Raw genomic sequence first — 20,205 nt, 5'->3', positions numbered from 1 at the left:
CTTACTGTAAAATTCTTCTCTTTTAGGCATATGGATCAGGCTGTGATATTGTTATTTTGGCAAGTGACTTTGAGTGTGTGCAGATCATTCCTGGTGCTAAGCATGGAAACATCCAAGTCAGCTGTGTGGAGTGTTCTAACCAACATGGAAGAGTAAGGGATCTAATTACCTTATTAAATGTCATCTTTTAATGTATTCTTATCTTTATATACTAGGGTTACCTATAATTTCTTATTAATATACTTTAGAAGGGTATTGGTAGGTGTGGATAAAGTGATAAGATGTCTACAAATTGTAAGGTGCCATTAAGCTGATAATGTATTACTTACCAGTGTATATACTCTTTTTTTTTCCCTGTGTATATACTTTAGTAAGATCTGTAGACCTCACAGCCCAGTGCACATTGATATTCTGCCAGTTGATAATTCTAGCAACTATTAAGCCAATAATAGGGAAGTCAGCCTTTATCTTCTCTGTGTAGCATTCCTTATCTCACCCAAATTATAACATTACAATTTTTTTTTAAATTTTACTTATTTTGTGAGATTAAGAGTCACTGAGGGTTGCTGGGGGGAGGGGGGTTAGGAGAAGGGGGGTGGGTTATGGGCATTGGGGAGGGTATGTGCTTTGGTGAGTGCTGTGAAGTGTGTAAACCTGGCGATTCACAGACCTGTACCCCTGGGGATAAAAATATACGTTTATAAAAAATAAAAAAATTAAAAAAAATTTTACTTATTTATTTGACAGATAGGGATTACAAGTAGGCAGAGAGGCAGGCAGAGAAAGACAGGGGAAGCAGGCTTCTGGCTGAGCAGAGAGCCCGATGTGGGGGCCTGATCCCAGGACCCTGAGATCATGACCTGAGCCGAAGGCAGAAGTTTAACCCACTGAGCCACCCAGGTGCCTCTAACATCACATTTTTATCAAGAAATTTAGCAACTTGTGTCTAATATAATATTTGGCATATAACAGCTGCTTTTTAAAACTTCTTTTAATTTAATGAATGTTTATTTGTTGAGTGAAGACTCTTAAGGTTCTTTCATTTAAATTTTTAGATAGAAGATCTATTTTGAAATAGTTCACATTTCATCATATGTACATCTCGTCTTCCCCCAAATATACAGCAAATGTAATATATATCAAATTGTGGTTATACATAAAGTAAATATAGCATACTTGTGGTATACTGTAGCAGTTCAGTAAAGCCAGTGTTGTGCAGAAGAGTTAAAAATCTGTATAATATAAAAATGAACTTTTCTTGTAATAATTGTAATAATTTAAATAGTTTTAGTGTTCTAGAAGGTTTTTTTTAAAGATTTTATTTATTTATTTATTTGACAGCAATCACAAGTAGGCAGAGAGGCAGGCAGAGAGAGAGGTGGGGAAGCAGGCTCCATCCCAGAACCCTGGAACCATGACCTGAGTTGAAGGCAGACACTTAATGACTGAGCCACGCAGGCGTACCCAGAGAAGAGATTCTTAAGTCTAGTACTTTTTTAGTTTTACTTGTGGAATAGAATAAATCATAAATACTGTCTTGGGATTGTATTATATGTAATAGTTTATACATTATTGTGAAAGGATGTTCTTTTTGTTTTCTTTTCCTAAATGTTAATGCTTTGTTCATTTCTTTTTAGATTGCAGCTTCATATGGTAATGCTGTTTGTATTTTTGAGCCATTGGGTGTAAATTCTCATAAGAGAAATTGTGTAAGTATTAAATGGTAGTAGAAATTTTTTAGAGTTAAGTTTAGAGTCCAGTCAATAGCAGTGAAGAGCTCCTTAGGGGCCAGTGCTGAAGGTAGTCTGGAATATACATGTGAAGATGGTCTGGTGCTTTATAGGAAGATCTTTTACATCTACTAGGAATATACTTAAACATTTAGGCAATCTAGTTTTCTACAATATTGCTAATTGAGATTTACCTTGCTCAACCTTAGTTGAACTACTATTATTTCTTGTCTAGATTACTAGAGTAGTCTCTGATATGTTTTACTTCCCCCTTACCCTTCTCTCTTCTCAACAGCAGGTCATGACACAATTCTCTGCTTTAAACTCCGTATTTCTCATAGACTCAAAGCCAAAAAGCCTTAAAATAGACTGTAGTCTTTCTTCCCTCTAGTACCCCCTTACCACCTCTCAGAGCTCAACTCCTACTATTTCTGTCCTCTCTGATGTCACTCCAGCCAACAGTGGCATTTTTATTGCTCTTTGAACAGTGATTTCCCATCTTAGGGCCTTTGCACTGTTTTTTCTCTTGTCTAAAATGTTTCTTTCTCTAGACAGCTTTAGAACCAGCTCCTGAGGATCCTATAAATCTTTGCTCAATAATACCCTCTCAGTGGGGTCTGCCCATTTTAAAAAGTTGCCATTTGCTTCTGCCACCTTTATTTTAATCCCCATCCTCCTATTTTAAATTATTTTCCATAGCGCTTATGTTGTTATATTTGTTATTTATTGTTGAGAGTGTAAGCTCCATGGGAGGGTATGTATGGGGCTTTGTTTCTTTTGGTCACTGATGAATCTGAAGTACTTAGAACAGGATCTGGAACGTAACAGATGGTTCTAAATTTTTATTTAATGAAGGAGTTAGGAACTTAAGTAGAGTCACCTATCAGCTGAGTGATCTAGCATATCACATTGAGAACTATTCAAATTCATTCTGGGTGCTGTATTTTATTTTACTTAAAATTCAGAAAACCTTATATAGTTAGAATCATATATCCTTTTAAAAATCACTACATGCATTAAGACTCCGTTATCACTCACAAATAGTCGAAAATGCCAGTGTGAAATCTGAATGCCAGGAGTATATATTTACCAGTAATTTTTTTAAAGTGTGTTCTTAAATGCATTAAAAAAGTAGATGTGATTTTTTTTAAATTATGCATTTGATTATTTAATATTTCAAAAAAAGTACAAATTAAAATATGATAGTATGAGGAAGTGGATATCAAATTTAAGAGTGATTAAGAGTCACCTAGGGTACATATTAAAATTCAGATTCCAGACCTCACCCTCAAAATTTCTGCTCTGGAGTTGGCCCACATATTGCACTGTGAGAAATACTAAAGGAAAGAATACTAAGGATGTTTGTAGTTTTTTGTGTTGTTTTTTTTTAAAGATTTTATTTATTTATTTGACAGACAGAGATCACAAGTAGGCAGAGAGGCAGGCAGAGAGAGAGAGGAGGAAGCAGGCTCCCCGCAGAGCAGAGAGCCCGATGGGGGGCTCGATCCCAGGACCCTGGGATCATGACCTGAGCCGAAGGCAGATGCTTAACCCACTGAGCCACCCAGGCGCCCCAGGATTTTTGTAGTTTTAAGGAATGATTTGGTTATTACTCTAAAATAGATCTATTGAGCAGTATTTAAAGCAGTATTTGACTTTTGTTTGATCAACAATGGAAGGGTTAAAAAAGCATTATATTAAAAAATATAAAATTTTTTGGATAATAAAATTCAGGTTTTGCAGTTATTTTAAAATTCTGCATCTTGATAGTCAAATTACCTTGAATGAAGTATTTGTGAAGTATTCAGAAAATATAATGAGAGGGAATTGCTGTGTGTTAAACTATTACTACTTGTCAGGCAGTTGATCTATAACTTGCCTAAGGTGACATGGCTTTACATTGCACTATATTTCACAAAAGGACATTTTATATTTATGTGCTACAAAGAAATACCAAAACTCTATTTCATTGCGAAGGTCTTTGACTCTTACACTTTAAATCTTCTTTCTACCTTTTAGTATGAAAATGGTAAGAAAAAGGATGGAAGTTCTATAAATGAATACAACATATGTCATATAGGTTTAGGGACTATATATATTTTATGGTTCAAATTTGCTGACTTTGGGAGATATTTCCAGTTTATTTTAGACATTGAGTCCATAGGATTATGATAATTTGCATTGCTTTCTAATGTGCATTTATTTTGTTTTCACAAACACTTATTGAGTGTCTGCATATGTTCCAGCCATTACAACACTCAGGACACAAAGCTTATTATGGGTAATTATTGCCCCGAAGAGTTGGAGTTTAATAGGAGAGTCAGACATATGAATGGGTAAAACTCTAGTGTGACCACTGTTAGAATGGTAGTGTGTAGAGTGGTCTCAGTGCTGCCAGGATATCAGAAGAGGCCCCCCTGCAGAGGAGATGATTTGGTTGGGTCTTGATGGCAGCATAGCAATTTGCAGGTGAAGAGGAGAGAAACCGCATATCCCAGGTGTGAGAATGTATTTATAGATGTGGAAGGAAGCCTGAGAGAATATGCTTTGTTTGGGCGAGGCAAGTAGCTCAATATGGTAGGATAAATAATAAGTGGAACTATCTGAAGTTATTTTAGAAACAATATTTTTAAAATAAATATTTACATCTTTGCTTTAGATTATAAGGTCTTAAGAAAATGGTAAAATGGTAGTATTGTGGATATTACTTTAAAAAGTTACGTTTTTCTTTTTTCTTTGTTTCAGCAATTGAAGTGTCAGTGGCTTAAAACTGGGCAGTTTTTTTTGAGCTCTGTGACGTACAATTTAGCATGGGACCCTCAAGGTATTTGGTGATTATATTTAGGAATTATGAAGAGTAAATACTGGTTTTAAATGTATGATGACACTGTGATATAATCTCCCATAATAAGAAAGTGATCAGTAGTGTATTTTCTTTTTGCATGGATGAGTATGTATTTTATTTCTTGGTATGTACTGCTTTGTACAATGCTTAATTTACTGTTATTTCTGTGCTTTTCCCCCCTGCCTTTGAATGCTTTATTCCAAGAAACAGTGATGGTTTCCTTAGTTATTAACATGTGCTGTCCTCTACTGTTACTGCATTTAGTAAGAAATAAAATCAGAAATGGGGCTAAAAAAACCCCTATCTCATTTTATTATTTGTGTTTTAGGACATTTTTTTCTTTAAATTTGAAAGATTAGATGCTTCTAATGATAATAGCTATTGCTCCTTTTTACATTCATGATTAATAAAGGTAATTTTTATCTTACATATAGAAAAACAAGTTGCATTAATCTTTAGTTAAGTTTTATATCCTGAGAACATTCTGTGTTTATATATCAGAGGTTTTGGGGTTTGTTTTTTTATTGTACTTTTTCTTTTCTTTTTCTTTTAAAGATTTACCTGATATACAATAGCTCTTTAGCTCTTTGCCAGTAAGCGTTTCTTTTTTGTTCTCAAGTCTCTGCTGAGAACTGCTCTCTCCCTGGTAGTGGATTCTGGGATTTGAAATGGATATGCCCCAAGTATTTTTCATAGGTAGTATTGTTTATTACTTTTCACAGAAAAGTTCATAGACCTAAATACAAGCCCACATGTGCATTTCTTTCTCCAGATAATCCTTGCTTATTCATCAGGGCTTTCTTTAAATTTCAGATAACAGATTGTTGACTGCAACTGATTCTATTCAGTTGTGGGCTCCTCCAGGAGATGACATTCTGGAAGAGGAGGAAGAAATCGATAATAAAATTCCTCCAGTTTTAAATGATTGGAAGTGCATCTGGCAGTGCAAGTTCGTATCCATGTTGTTCTGTTCATTAATTTAAAAAAGCTTCCTAAAATATATTCCCTTTCACAGTGATCTCTATTTTTTGATAGTACCATTACATTTAGAAGCCTAGAAAGTGGACTTTTTCTAACCAAAACCCATTATACTATTATCCTTCAGTCCGTGCTGTAGTTGATTGTTTTAAAAAAACAAAAACATTTTCATAGTTATAACCTCAGAATTGGGGTGGATAAGATTGACATGTGGGAATTACTCATTAATGGATGAGATATGGATGGGGATGTGGAAGGGGAAGATGTGATGAAAATTACCAGCCACTCTTAAGTGGAAGAATGGCTGTACAGTTGACAGTATGGATTATGTGAAGGGGACCAATCAGCCAGGGAGGATGGTGAGCTCAGTTTTTTAACATGTTACATTGAAGATGTTGGTGGGACATATAGGGGAACATATCTTTTCTGCATGTTGATTGCATTCTTCTTTGGCTCTCAAAAGTGAAATTCAGATAAGTTTTATTAATTAATTTGTATTTTGGGGGAGGTGAAATTTTTTATTTTTAGAAAACTCTCTTGTTAGGAAAATCTTATTTTGATCATTTATATATACAGTGTTTCAGATTTTTAAAATTTTGACTCTTCAACTTTTTCTTTTTTTTTAGAACCTCAGTATCTGTACATTTGATGGAATGGTCGCCTGATGGTGAATATTTTGCTACTGCTGGAAAGGTAAAGAACCAAAGAAAAAAGAATGTTCCTTTTTCATTCTCATTTTCAGTTTTCTCTTCTGTAAAATTGGGATAATCCTACTCTGCAAAGCTGGCCAGAATAGTGTTAGTATTTGTGAAAGGTCTGGTATGTTGCCCATAGGTAGGAGGCACTTGGGGAAATAGCTGCTGCTACTGTTGTTATTATTATTATTTGACTGTTCTTTAAAACTTATATTTTATAAAATTAGTTTTTATGCTTAAAGAATAGTAAATGTAAATAATTTAAACAGCAAAATAGTACTACTAGACTCACAATGCAAAGAAGCACCCCTTTCACTCCGTGCTTAATTCCTGTGTCCCAGAGGCAGTTACTCATCAAATTGTGTATTTTGGTATTTCCTTTCAAGTTCGTAAAATAACTTGCTTATGATCCCATTTCTTAACTTTTTTTTCTTTCAGTTTTATGTATCCTCTCTTGCCTCTGTACTATGGAAGCTGGGGCTTGAGGCCTCCAGCTGCTGTCCCCATGTCCACTTGTGCCACATACACATGTTCACTTTCCTTCCTCCCGTCTTCCTACTGTAGGATGGCTATCATACTTGGGTAGATGTTCACATTATTAAGATTGTGTAGAAACTCTTTGTAGAATAATTACTTTGGAGTTACCAGTTACTTTTTTTTTTATTCTTTGCTTCATTTTCTATATACCTAATTCATCTGCAAACCTCTGGCCATCTTTGGATCTCCTCTGGGTAATGTAATCCTACCTAGGAGGTGTCCTGAAAATGTGTGTTCTTTTTGCCCCACTCTGGCTTAGTTGCTCTCCAAGCCGTAAAATAGCAGAGCTATCATTTTTGAATTTTCTTTTACCAGCCTCAGGAGATTCTCTGCCCTGTTTCTTAGCATCATTTATCTTCTTTCTTTGCTCTGTTGGAGATACCCTCTAAGTAGGTTCCTGAGAAGGGTGAATGGGCAAAAAAATTTTTAAGGCATTGCAAAGCCTAAACAATTATTCTTCTTTTGTGCTTGATTTGGCTAGGCATAGAATTGGGTTGAAAATTTTCTCTGAGAATTTTTTACATCCTAGCTCTGTTGCTGTCTAGCTATCAGTATTGCTACTTGAGAAGTACAGTGCTGTTAGGACTGCACTCCCCCCATCTCCAGCTTGTAGAGGTTTTAAAAATCTTCCCCTTTTCCCTGGTGTTCTGAAATTTCAAGATGATGTCGTATGGTCAGTCATGTATAGATACCTCAGTGTATACCTCTAAGGGAAAGACTTTTGTGTTCAGACAGTTTGGTGGGCTTGTTTAATCTGAAAACTCATGTCTTTCATTCAGGAGATTATTTTGTATTACTTTTTTGGTGTTACTTCTTTCCCTTCATGTTCTCTTTTTTCTCTTTTTGGATTTTCCCTTACTCAGATGTGGATTGTTTTTTACTGATCCTCTAATTTATCTTTTCTCTCTTCTTCCAGTCTCTCATTTCCTCACCTTTTTGTTTAAATTCTGGGGGATTTTTCAAGTTTAACTTTTTTTTTTATTATGTTCAGTTAGCCAACATATAGTACTTCATTAGTTTTTGATGTAGTGTTCAACAATTTGTTAGTTGTTTATAATACCCATTGTTCATCACCACAGGTGCCCTCCTTAATACCCATAGCCCAGCTTTAGCTTTGAAATAATTTTTTCCTGCTATCACATTTTTAATTTTCAAGAATTTTTTTCTTATTCTATGAATCTTCATTTTTAAATAATTTTTTTATTTTTTTAAAAGGTTTCACTTATTTATTTGGCAGAGAGAGAGAGAGAGAGAGATCACAAGTAGGCAGAGAGGCAGTCAGAGAGAGAAGGAGAAGCAGGTTCCCTGCTGAGCAGAGAGCCTGATGTGGTACTTGATCCCTGGACCCTGAGATCATGACCTGAGCCAAAGGCAGAGGCTTAACCACTGAGCCGCCCAGGCACCCCAATATGAATCTTCATTTTAAGTTATAAAATACTTCATAAGTCTAAAGGAATATATTTGAAATATATAGAATATCTATATGTATATAGAATATATATATATTCTATATACTATATATAGTATAATAATACACATTTACCTACTCCCTGATTTGGGACAAAAACATAAACCAATGGGTTCCTTATCTTTCTGCTTGCATCTTCTCTTTCCTCTCCCATCCAGACAACCAGAATCCTGCATTTTAAATCTTATTTCTTTCTTTTTTTTTTCTTTTTTGTTTCACATGTATAAATTCCCAAAAAATACGTTTAATTTTTCAAGGTTTTGAACTTATAAAATTATACCATAAATTTATTGAAATACAACTTCAAGATATTAAAAAATAAATTTGTGATAATTGCTATTATGTACTTCTTGGTTAATGCTTCAGTAACAAACATATTTAAAAATCACAAAGTAAAATTTTAATTGTGCTTCATTGTATATGGAACTAAAACTTTTATATTATACTACTAGGCAAGAAGAGGTTTTCTAAGAACACCAGGATTCACCCTTTTTGAGTTAATCTCTAGTTATAGACCACTCAACTGTTTTGTGGCTGAGTAATTAGTTGGCCCAGAGGTGGTTGCTCAACAGGTTACAGTACAGACAGGAAGAATCCACAATAATATAGACAGACTGCAGCCATGTGCAGTTCAGTAGTGAACAAATAACTAACAATTTCAAAGTAGCAAGGAGTGTCAAAAACATTTTGAGATATTCACAGTTGCTGTCATGGAATGCTAAAACATTTGTGATTTCTGTGAGAGAGACGTAGGTGCCACTAATACTACTTTGGTTTGTTGCTCATATTCATAACTGAAATTTAGCATTTCCTTCAGTTAGCAGTTATGAAAATAGAGAAGTAATTGTTTTTCGCCACTCAGGTTCATGGTAACTCTGGGTCTTAGTTGGGCTTTCTCAGGAAGCAGATCCCGAGACGAGGGTTCTGGTATAAGTCACAAGTCTGGGGAATGATCACCAAGAAATGTCCTGGATTTGAGGCAGAGAAATGAGGGTGCTTCAGAAAGGGTACATTATCATGCAAGTGATTAACAAGCTTGGATCTGAGTATCTCTCGGAGCCAGTGTTCCTCAGAACATCATATTCCTCACACATGTCCCTCAGACACATCGGTTGTTGGTTGGGGGCTAGTTAGGGCAGGGCATTAATTATCAGCAGTCAAAAGCAACTCCTGGAAAACCTCAGGCAAAGATACATAGATGCCATCAGTTAGAACTGGCACGCTAAAATGCTAAGACATGATAGGAAACAGGGTATATATCAAAAGTATCTTATAAATCTTGAATTCTATCCATTGGCCCCTTGACTTAGGGGACCTCAGGTAAAGAACCCAAGACCTAAAATCTGGACATCTGTGGTTTTGTTTTTTTTTTGATCTTCCGCATTTATTCATGTGGAATAATTTTTGGATATGGTTTGAGGGAGAGGTCCTTTGATTTTTTTTCTATATGGATATCCAGTTGTCCAGCACAATTTATCGAAGTCTCTTCTTTCTTCATTGCTGTGTTTTACCACTTTTGTCATAGACAAAAGTTTGTCATAGACAACATGTAATGTCCATATTTGTGTGGGTCTGTTTCTGGGTTATTTTCCTCTCACTGGCCTTTTCTTACACCAGCCACCAGTCCTAATTGCTATAGCTTTTAAATTGCCTTGGTATTTGGTAGAGCAGGTCCCTCCCATCTTTAAGATTATCTTATCCATGCTTGGTCTTTTGTGTTTTCAAACTAGTGTTTCGGTAAGTACCCAGTAGTGGAATTACTGGATCATATGGTCTTTCTGTTTTTAATTTTTCGAGGCACCTCATACTGTTTTCGTGGCTATGTCTGTTTTCATTTCCACCACCAGTGCACGAGGGTTCCGTTTTCTCCACATCCTTGCCAAGGCCCTTTGTATTTTCATGTAAATTTTAGGATGAGCCTGCTAAGTTTTATTTATTTATTTAAAAGTTTTATTTATTTATTTTTGAGAGAGAGCACACACAAGCAGTGGGGAGGGGCAGAGGCGGAAAGAGAAGAGACACCCTGCTGAGTAGGGAGCCCAGTGAATGCGGGGCTCAATCCCAGGACCCTGAGATCATGAACTGAGCCAAAGCAGGTGCTTTACAGACTGAGCCACCAGACACCCCAAGCCTGATAAGTTTCAAAAAACTAACAAAAATCTCTTGTGATTTTGATTGGTACTGTATTGACTCACTAGGTCAGTTTGGCATCTTTACAATTGAATTCCCATCATGAATGCAACTTAGCCCTTCATTTACTTTAAAATGTCTTATTTTTCTCAGTATTGTTTTACAATATTTTTTGTAGAGGCCCTAAGCATTTATTAGATTCATTCCTAGGTATTTGATGTTTTCAGTGTTATAAATAGTATCATTATGTAAATTTCATTTTGTAATTGTTAGTGGTAGATAGAAAAGCAAATAATTTTTATATATTGGGTTTAAACCTAGCTAGCCTTAATATAGTCACTGATTCTAATAAACTCTCTGTAGATTCCTTTGATTTTCTATGTGCATAATTATCTGTGATAATGAGAGTTTTATTTCATTTTTTTCTAACTCTCAATAGTTGTATATCTTTTCCTTTCCTTTTTAAATTACAGTATCTAGGACCTCTAGTATAATGTTGAATAAAAGTAGTGAGAGCAATTGTCTTTTTTTTTGTTCCAATTTCAAAAGGATACCCTTCACTCTTTACCTCTAATTATGATGTTACTGTAGTTGTTTACTGTTGTTGTTCTTTCTCAAAGGACTTTTCCTTATTTGTAGTTATTAGAGGGTTTGTTTGTTTTTTTAAATCACAAATGATGTTGAATCTTAGGAAGTATTTTCCCTGAATCTAATGAGGTTATCATTTTTACTCTTTCAATAAGATGGACTTATTTTCAAGTATTAAATAAACCTTGTGTTTCTGGAATAACTCCAGCTTGATTGTAATGTATTACCCCTGCTGGATCTGGTTTGCTAATATTTTGTTTAGGATTTGTGAGATCTCTTAGCGTGAGATTTGGCAAATAATTTTTCCTTTTTTAATAATGTCTTTGACAGATTTTGATATCAGTATCATGCTGGCCTCATAAAATGGATTGCCAAGTTCCCTTTTATATACTGTTATGAAAGAGTTTATGCAAGATCAATTTTTTTAAAAGTGTAAGATAGTTAACTTTTTAATAAACATGTTAGAATAGTTTTATATATACAGAAAGATTGTGAAAATAGTAGAGTTTCCTCTATTTTTAAAATATGTTAATACATTCATTACAAATAATAAACCAATATCGAAGATTGATGTATTTTTATTCTCAAATATTTGCTGGTGAAGCCATCTGGACCATGAGTTTTCTTTGTAGGTTTAGGTTTTTAAATAGTTACAGGGCTATTTATATTTTATATTTCTTTTTTATTTCAGTTTTGGTAAGCTATCTAGAATTTGCCAGTTTTATCTAAATTTTCAAATTTACTGGCATAAAATTGTGCAGAACATTTTGTCTTTCTAATATCTATAAAACATGTGATTTCATTTTCATTTGTGCCTTCATTTTCTTGATTCATCTCACAAAGGGTTTATCAGTTTTGTAAATCTTTTTGAAGAACTGCAAAACCGATAGGTTTTGCAGACCTATGTATTATATGTTTTTCTGTTTTATTTGTGTTCAGTTTCTCTTCTTTTTTTTTTTTTTTTCAGATTTCTTTAGATGGATGTTCTTTAGCTTTCTTTATTTGTAGTATATACACTTAACACTGTAAATTTCCCTCTAAGCTTCGCATTATCTCACAAAGTTTTTTTAAATTCCATGTTTTGGTATGTATTATTTTCATAATTATTCTAAGCATACATTTTTCTAGTTTTTGTTGTGGTTCATTCTTTGATCCATGAGTTTTCAAGAGAATGGGTTAGAGTTGAGTTCAGTTATATTGGAGGTGAGGGTAGATGGTTTAGGAGTACTTTATTGGTGGTGACAACTTTTATTTTTCCTTATTAAGTAAAACTTGCAAATAATTTATAGTTAGGATAATTACTACTACTATTATGACAACAGCTTCTAATGATTGAGTGTTATGTAACAGATCCTTTGCATGCACAAAACCTGTAGGACAGACAATACTCTCTTTGATCTACAGAAGAGGACATGCAGGTCGAGGACTTCCTGGAGAAGTTAGAACTAGTCAAAAGGCAGATCTGGGGTTTTAGTCCAGATGTATTGGGTGGCAAAACACCATGCCAGCTCACTCTGTTTTTCACAGAGAAAATGTTTATTACAAGTGTGTTTGTGAGGATTCCCTGAGGCTGTGGTTGAGAGTGGTGCCTTTTAGCTTCTGCCAGGTACCTGGGCAAGGGGGCGGGGTGCAAAGCCAACTCAAACTAAATTCTCAACTTGGAAGTTGCTGTGCCATGCAGGTAGTGTGAGTCTGGGTCTCATAGGGCCTGCCTTGTGATTGTAAATGCCCAGTGAAACCTCCTTCCTCCTCTCAGATCCTTCCTTACCATATCCCTTTCAGAGGTTTTCTTCCTCCCTCAATTTCACCTTTTCACTTAGGGATATTCCTTAGTGGCTTTCTTGCGGTTATGCAGGTGCCTCTGATGTGACTTGCATGCCTCGTGCATTGTCTCTCTGTAGCTGTTTAAAACCACAGCTCTGTGCCATGGGGTATTAGCAGATTCCCTTGTGACAGTCCAGTCGGCTGCTTCAGCATTTGTTTACTATGGGTTCTTGCCTGAGAAAATAGATGCAGTTGGAAGAGAACTTTGGTAAGCTCCTACGACCTACCTGTATGTGTTCACTTCCTGGTATCTGGGCCTATATGTCCTGCCTTCCTTTGTGTTGCCATGGGTGAACTGTCTGTGTTTTTATTTTATTTTATTTTTATTTTTTGAGAGAGCAAACGAGCAAGCATGGGAGTGGGGGGCAGGGTGGAGGGCAGAGGGAGAGGGAGAGAGAGAGAATCTTAAGCAGGCTCTTTGCCCAGCATGGAGCTGGGGCTCAATCTCACAACCCTAAGATCATGACCTGAACTGAAACCAAGAGGCAGATGCTCAACCGACTGAGCCAGCCAGGTACCCCACTGTCTGTGCTTTTGAACAAGGCCATTTCTTTCACTTGTTTGCCAGCTCCCATTTGTTCTTGCTTACTCAGAGACATCACTATTGCAGTTGTCTCCTCTCTTCTCCATGAGTTTTCCCTTCTCCACTGGGTCATCACACTGGTGTACATTTCGGACTGAACATGGCCCTCCAACCCCCATTTATATGTTGAAGCCCTAACCCCGGATGTGATGTTATTTGGGTATGGAGCTTTGGGAAGGTACTTAAGGTTAGATCAGATGTCATGAGCATAGCCCTCGTAGGAATAGTGAGTACTTTTACAAGGAGAGATATCGAGAGGTTGCTCTCTTTCTGCGACATGAAGACACAGCAAGAGGGTAATCTAGCCGCACCAGCAACTTCATCTCAGCCTCCAGGCCTCAGAATTGTGAGAAAACACATTTGTTTAAAGCCACCCAGACTATGGTATTTTGTGATGGCAGCCCAAGCTCATTAATACAGCATAGCGTGCCAAACATGCTATAATCTTGTCCATTCCCATTTTGAAACAAACAGCCACAATAAGAAAATCCTCTTTCTCAGGTCACATTTCCTTGTCCTCCTTATGGCACCTTCAAAGAGTTGCTTATAGTTGCTGTCTCCCAGTTTTTCTCCTCATCTTCTGTTTTGCATACTCACTACCGCTCTTCTGAAAGTGTCATTAGCAAGTTCCTGTTACTGAATCCTGTGGTTAGTTCTTTTTTTTTTTTTTTTTAAAGATTTTATTTCTTTATTTGATAGAGAGGGAGATCATAAGTAGGCAGAGAGTCAGGCAGAGAGAGAGGGGAAAGCAGGCTCCCCACTGAGCAGAGAGCCCAATGCAGGGCTGGATCCCAGGACCCTGAGATTATGACCTGAGCTGAAGGCAGTGGTTTAATCCATTGAGCCACCCAGGCACCCCCTGTGGTTAGTTCTTACTAACCTAATGGCATGAGTTAACACAGTTGGTTACTTCCTCACCCTTGAACGCTTTCTTTAGTTTACTTCCAGGACACAGGTCACTCTTGATTTGCTTTTTACTCTCTGGCTGCCCCTCATTAGTTTGCTGATATCACCCTTACTCCCCTACTTCTATATGTTGGAGTTCCCTTGGGCTTATTTCTTAGACCTCTCCTCTGACCATACTCACTCCTTTGGCTGTGTCATTTATCTCATGGCTTCATCTTTTGCCTGTACCTCTCCTCTGAGCTCCAGGATGATTGTGTGTGTGTATGTGTTTGCGCATGCACGCACGCACGCACACACACACACACACACACACACACACATATGTACCTTAAACTAATATGTGTCTTCAAGTAAACATGTCTAAAACAGAACTCCTGATCTCTGCCTCCTACCACTACCCCCCGATGGCTCTACCTTCAAAATACATCCACAGGGTGCCTGGGTGGCTCAGTGGGTTAAGCTGCTGCTTTCAGCTCAGGTCATGATCTCGGGGTCCTGGGATCGAGTCCCGCATCGGGCTCTCTGCTCAGCGGGGAGCCTGCTTCCTCCTCTCTCTCTCTGCCTCTCTGCCTACTTGTGATCTCTGTCAAATAAATAAATAAAATCTTAAAAAAAAAATACATCCACAGTCTGCTCACTTCTGTACCACCTCCATTGTTACAATCTTTTTGAAGCCTCCATCACTTATTATTTCTTTATTGTATTAAATTCTTTATTGTTTCTCCCAACTTATGCTATGTTCCTATACCGTGTATTTTCAAACCAGTGGCTAGAGTGATCTTTTCAAAATGTACATCAGATAATGCCATTTGTCTGTTCAAAACTATCAGAAGTTTTCCCATTTCAATCATTAAAAACTCAAGTCTTTATGATGGTTTTCTAAGCCTGGCTTATGCTTGCTACATTTCCCATTGCTTCTTTGACTTTATCTCCTGTTACTTTCCTCCTTAGAAACCTGACTTCAGCCACATACCCATTGTGATTTTTTCTAAAAATAGCTTTTGCACTTGCTTGCCCTCTACCCAGAAACCTGTCCTCCCAGAGACCTGAATGGCTTTTCCCTTTAATGTCTTCGGTGTCACCTTTTTTTTTTTTTTAAGATCTTTTATTTATTATTTATTTGACAGGGAGATCACCAGTAGGCAGAGAGGCAGGCAGAGAGAGAGAGAGAGAGAGAGAGAGAAGCAGGCTCCCTGCTGAGCAGAGAGCCCGATGCGGGGCTTGATCCCAGGACCCTGAGATCACGACCAGAGCCAAAGACAGAGGCCCAACCCACTGAGCCACCCAGGCGCCCCTAAATGAGACTCTTCTTAAGAACATTTTTAAAAATTGCATTCCGCCTGCCACGATATTTTTTGTTCCCTTTTCCTGTCTTAATTTTGCTCCTAACACTTATCACTAGGAGTCTGTACTATTTTTCTGTTACTGCATAACAAATGACCGCAGCCAGCGGCTTAAAACCGTGCATTTACTATCTTGGCTTGTGTGGGTTAGGTGTCTGGATGTGGCTTGGATAGGTGCTCTGGTTGGGATTCTAAGTAAGGGCTGTGGTAAAGGCACCAGCTGGACTGAATTCTCATCCAGAGACTTGACGAGGGCAGAATCCTTTTCCAAGCTCACTCAGGGTATTGGCAGAGTTCATTTCTTGGCAGCTGTATGACTGAGGGCTTGACTTTTTCCTGACTCTTGGTTGGAGGCCTCCTTCAGGACCTAAAGTAAGTAAGTAGTTCCTTGCCATGTGGGCTTTTAGTCCCTCTCCCTTTTCCCTACTTTCTCTTTCTCCCATCTGCTTCTCTTTCCTCCTCTTCTTCCCCCTCACAGATAACAGAGCTATCTAAATGATTTGGCAGGGTAGTTAGTAAGGAACCAAAGGATAATTGAGGGAAATAAATAATGATAAATAAATTGAAAGAAAAAAATTAGATTTTAAAAACAAACACTGAAAAACTTGATAAGCCAATTAAATCGCCTACATGTTAATAAAACCCTAATGTTTAATTTTTTAAATAAAATGAAATTTTTAAATAAAAAGAAATTAATAAGAAATTTTTAAATAAAAAGAAATTTAATATTTCTGGGTAGAATGTAGGGATGCAAGAATTTTCCATAATGTCTGAAAAGTGTGGTTAATAAAAGGAAAACTTGGGGCACCTGATTGGCTCAGTGGGTTGAGCCTCTGCCTTCAGCTTGGGTCATGATCTCAGGGTCCTGGGATCGAGCCCCGCATCGGGCTCTCTGCTCAGCAGGGAGCCTGCTTTCCTCTCTCTCTCTCTGCCTGCCTCTCTGCCTATTTGTGATCTCTCTGTCAAATAAATAAATAAAATCTTAAAAAAAAAAAAAGGAAAACTTATCAGAATCACAGGAATAAAAGTTTAAAAAAGAATATTATTCCTACCTTTGGTCTCTAAAACTAGGCAGTTACTTTTAAAGCTTTTATCTTTAAAAACTAGCATCCCATGGGCGCCTGGGTGGCTCAGTGGGTTAAGCCGCTGCCTTTGGCTCAGGTCATGATCTCAGGGTCCTGGGATCGAGTCTCGCATCGGGCTCTCTGCTCGGCAGGGAGCCTGCTTCCTCCTCTCTCTCTCTGCCTGCCTCTCTGCCTACTTGTGATCTCTCTCTGTCAAATAAATAAATAAAATCTTAAAAAAAAAACAAAAAACTAGCATCCCACTACTCTTAAAACTTAACCATGAAAAAACCTGCCATACCTACGGATTTGTTCTTTTTGTTACTTACATTTCTTAGGGTTACCATGTATTCACAGATGATTAGTAAGGTTGGTCATTGCTTTGATTTAATGAATCTGTCATAGGCAAGGCTGTGATAGTTTACTGTAGGACCAGTTCAGTGTGATCAGAGAGCTACTCTGGTTCATACTAGAATGCAGCTATGTAATATTCCCCGTTGGTCGTTGCCCTGACATCAGCTTGGGCTCTGTTGTGCAGGTTGTGTTGCATTCAAAGCATGTTTTCCACTGCCCTCTTTCAAATAAAATTAATGGCACTATTGTATACATTCAGGTCTTCCTTAAAACATGTATTTTGACATATATATTGTCCGATGTACCTTTTATCATAGAAAATTTATCAAAGAAAATGCACTTCAGAACTCCAGTAATTCATAATTGCATACAAGAATCTTCTCATAGTTGTATTCACATCATGATAGACTCTCATATTTATGTATATTTTATATATGCATATACATGTAAAATTTGTCTTTCTCTATTTCATAGTGCATTTTTGAAGAAAGACTAATTTGAAATTTTACTTGAAATTAACAATCTTCATGTATTTAGCAATTTTTTTTTGAGAAGACAATGGAGCAATTTATTCAGATATTCAGATTTCCAGGGGAAAATTTTGAATCTAGAATTTTTTATATTCTGTACAGTGCATATATACATATACCTATACATATTTATGTAATTTTATTTTTTTCTTTTTTATAGACATGTAATGTATTTTTACCCCCAGGGGTACAGGTCTGTGAATCGCCAGGTTTACACACTTCACAGACTCACCATAGCACATACCCTCCCCAATGTCCATAACCCCACCTCCCCTCCCCCCAGCAACCCTCAGTCTGTTTTGTGAGATTAAGAGTCACTTATGGTTTATCTCCCTCCCAATCCCATCTTGTTTCATTCATTCTTCTCCTACCCCCTTAATCCCCCATGTTGCATCTCCACTTCCTCATATCAGGGAGATCATATGATAGTTGTCTTTCTCCGATTGACTTATTTCAAATTTAGCAGATATTTTTTTGAACACCACACGTCCTGAGCTGTTCTCTGTGTTGGCAGTCTTGTGATGAAGAGGATAGACAGGGTTGCTGTGTGCATGCAACTTGACTTGTAATGAGGAAAGACAAAAAAAATCATGTATTAATAAATACTATTCAGAAAATTAAAACAGGATGATGTAGTAGTGTGACTTTGTGTCTGTTTGGGTGGATGATCTTTAGAGAATACTTTTCTGGGGAAGTAGCTTTGAGAACTGAATAATTGGAAGGGGTCAACTGTATGAAGTTCAGAAGAAAGGGTATTTTTGGCCAATGGGACACCAAGTGTAGATGCTCTGGGATAGGAATTAGCAGGTCTTGTTAAAATACAGTAGAATGCTGGAGTGTAATGGCTAAATCAAAGTATGCATTTGGTTAAGAAATCAAATAGAGTAAGATGTACTCTACATCCTCACCAGCACTTCTCATTTCTTGTGTTTTTTATTTTAGCCATTCTGGCAGGTGTAAAGTGATATCTCTTGTGGTTTCGATTTGCATTTCCTGATGATTCGTGATGAACATTTTTTTCATGTGTCTGTTTACCATCTGTATGTCTTCTTTGGAAAAATGCATATGGCATGTCCTCTGCCTATTTTTAAATTGGATTATTTGGGTTTTTTGTGTGTGTGAGTTGTATAAGTTCTTTATATGTTTGGATATTGCATCCTAATCAGATCTGTCATTTGCATATGTCATTTGGTAGGTTGCCTTTTTTTGTTTGTTGATGGTTTCCTTTCCTTTTTCCTAAAAAGCAAAAGCTTTTTATTTACGTATTGTTTTAATAGTTTAATTTTTGCTTTTGTTTCCCTTGCCTCAGGAGACGAATCTAGAAGATGTTTCTATGGTTGATGTCAAAGAAATTTCTGCCTGTTTTCTTTGAGGAGTTTTTTGGTTTCATGTCTCACATTTAGGTCTTAAATCCATTTGAGTTTGTTTCTGTGTAGGCTACAAGAAAATGGTCCCATTTTATTCTTTTGCATGTAACTGTCCAGTTTTACTAGCACTGATTGGTGATGAGATGGTCTTTTTTTCCATTGTATATACTTGCCTCCTTTGTCATAGCACATACCATAAAAGCATGGGTTTATTTCTGGACTCTCCATTCTTTTCCACTGATCTATGTGTGTTTTGTGTTAGTACTGTACTGTTTTAATTACTACACCTTTGTAGTGTATCTCAAAATCTGAAATTGCAATACCTCCAGCTTTCTTCTTCTCTTTCAAGATTGCTTTAACTATTCAGGATCTTTTTGTGGTTTCATGAAAATGTTAGGTTTTTATGTTCTAGTTCTGTGAAAGATGTTAGTATTTTGGTAGGGATTGCATAAAATTTGAGATTGCATTGGGTACTGTGGACATTTTGACAACATTAATTCTTCCAGTTCACTAGCGTGAAATATCTTTCCATTTGTTTGTGTCACCTTTGGATTTTTTTTTTTTTAAGATTTTATTTATTTATTTGACAGAGATCACAAGCAGGCAGAGAGGCAGGCAGAGAGAGAGAGGAGGAAGCAGGCTCCCTGCTGAGCAGAGAGCCCGATGCGGGACTCGATCCCAGGACCCTGAGATCATGACCTGAGCTGAAGGCAGCGGCTTAATTCACTGAGCCTCCCAGGTGCCCCACCTTTGGATTTTTTTGTCAGTGTTTTTTGTTTTGGGGGATTTTAAGAAAGATTTTATTTATTTATTTGTCACAGAGAGAGCGCAAGGCAGGGGGAGCAGCAGGCAGAGAGAGAAGCAGGCTCCCTGCTGAGCAAGGAGCCCAGTACAGGACTCAACTCCAGGACCCCAAAATGATGATCTGAGCTGAAGACAGGTGCTTAGCTGAGCCACCCCAGTGTTCCTATCAGTGTTTTATAATTTTCAGAGTATAGTTATTTCACCTCTTGGTTAAGTTTATTCTTATGTATATTATTCTTTCTGGTGTACTTGTAAATGGGATTGTTTTTTAAATTTTTTTTGCTACCTCATTATTAGTATATGGAAATGCAACAAATTTCTGTATATTAATTTTGTATGCTGCGATTTTACTGAAGCCATTTATCAGTTTAGTAGTTTTTTTCATAGACTCTAGGGTTTTCTATAGATAGTATCATGTCATTTGTAAATAGTGAAAATTTTACTTCTTTCTTACCAATT

At 36.9% G+C, this 20,205-nt stretch overlaps 1 protein-coding gene across 4 annotated transcripts in view; it reads left to right on the top strand.

The window, feature by feature from the left end:
• The window catches only part of DMXL2 (Dmx like 2), a 158,706-nt gene that overhangs the window by 33,985 nt on the left and 104,516 nt on the right, over window positions 1-20,205 (top strand). For all 4 annotated transcript variants that reach the window (XM_059372826.1, XM_059372824.1, XM_059372825.1 and 1 more), the window contains exons 2-6: window positions 27-152; window positions 1,638-1,709; window positions 4,476-4,554; window positions 5,389-5,524; window positions 6,180-6,246. In XM_059372826.1, coding sequence (XP_059228809.1) covers window positions 27-152; window positions 1,638-1,709; window positions 4,476-4,554; window positions 5,389-5,524; window positions 6,180-6,246 — 480 coding nt within the window. The remainder of the gene's footprint in view (window positions 1-26; window positions 153-1,637; window positions 1,710-4,475; window positions 4,555-5,388; window positions 5,525-6,179; window positions 6,247-20,205) is intronic.

Source organism: Mustela nigripes, chromosome 13 (assembly GCF_022355385.1).
Source record: "Mustela nigripes isolate SB6536 chromosome 13, MUSNIG.SB6536, whole genome shotgun sequence".
Lineage (NCBI taxonomy): Eukaryota > Metazoa > Chordata > Mammalia > Carnivora > Mustelidae > Mustela > Mustela nigripes.
Note: the sequence above shows the minus strand (reverse complement) of the source record. Positions and strands in the feature narration are given on the sequence as shown.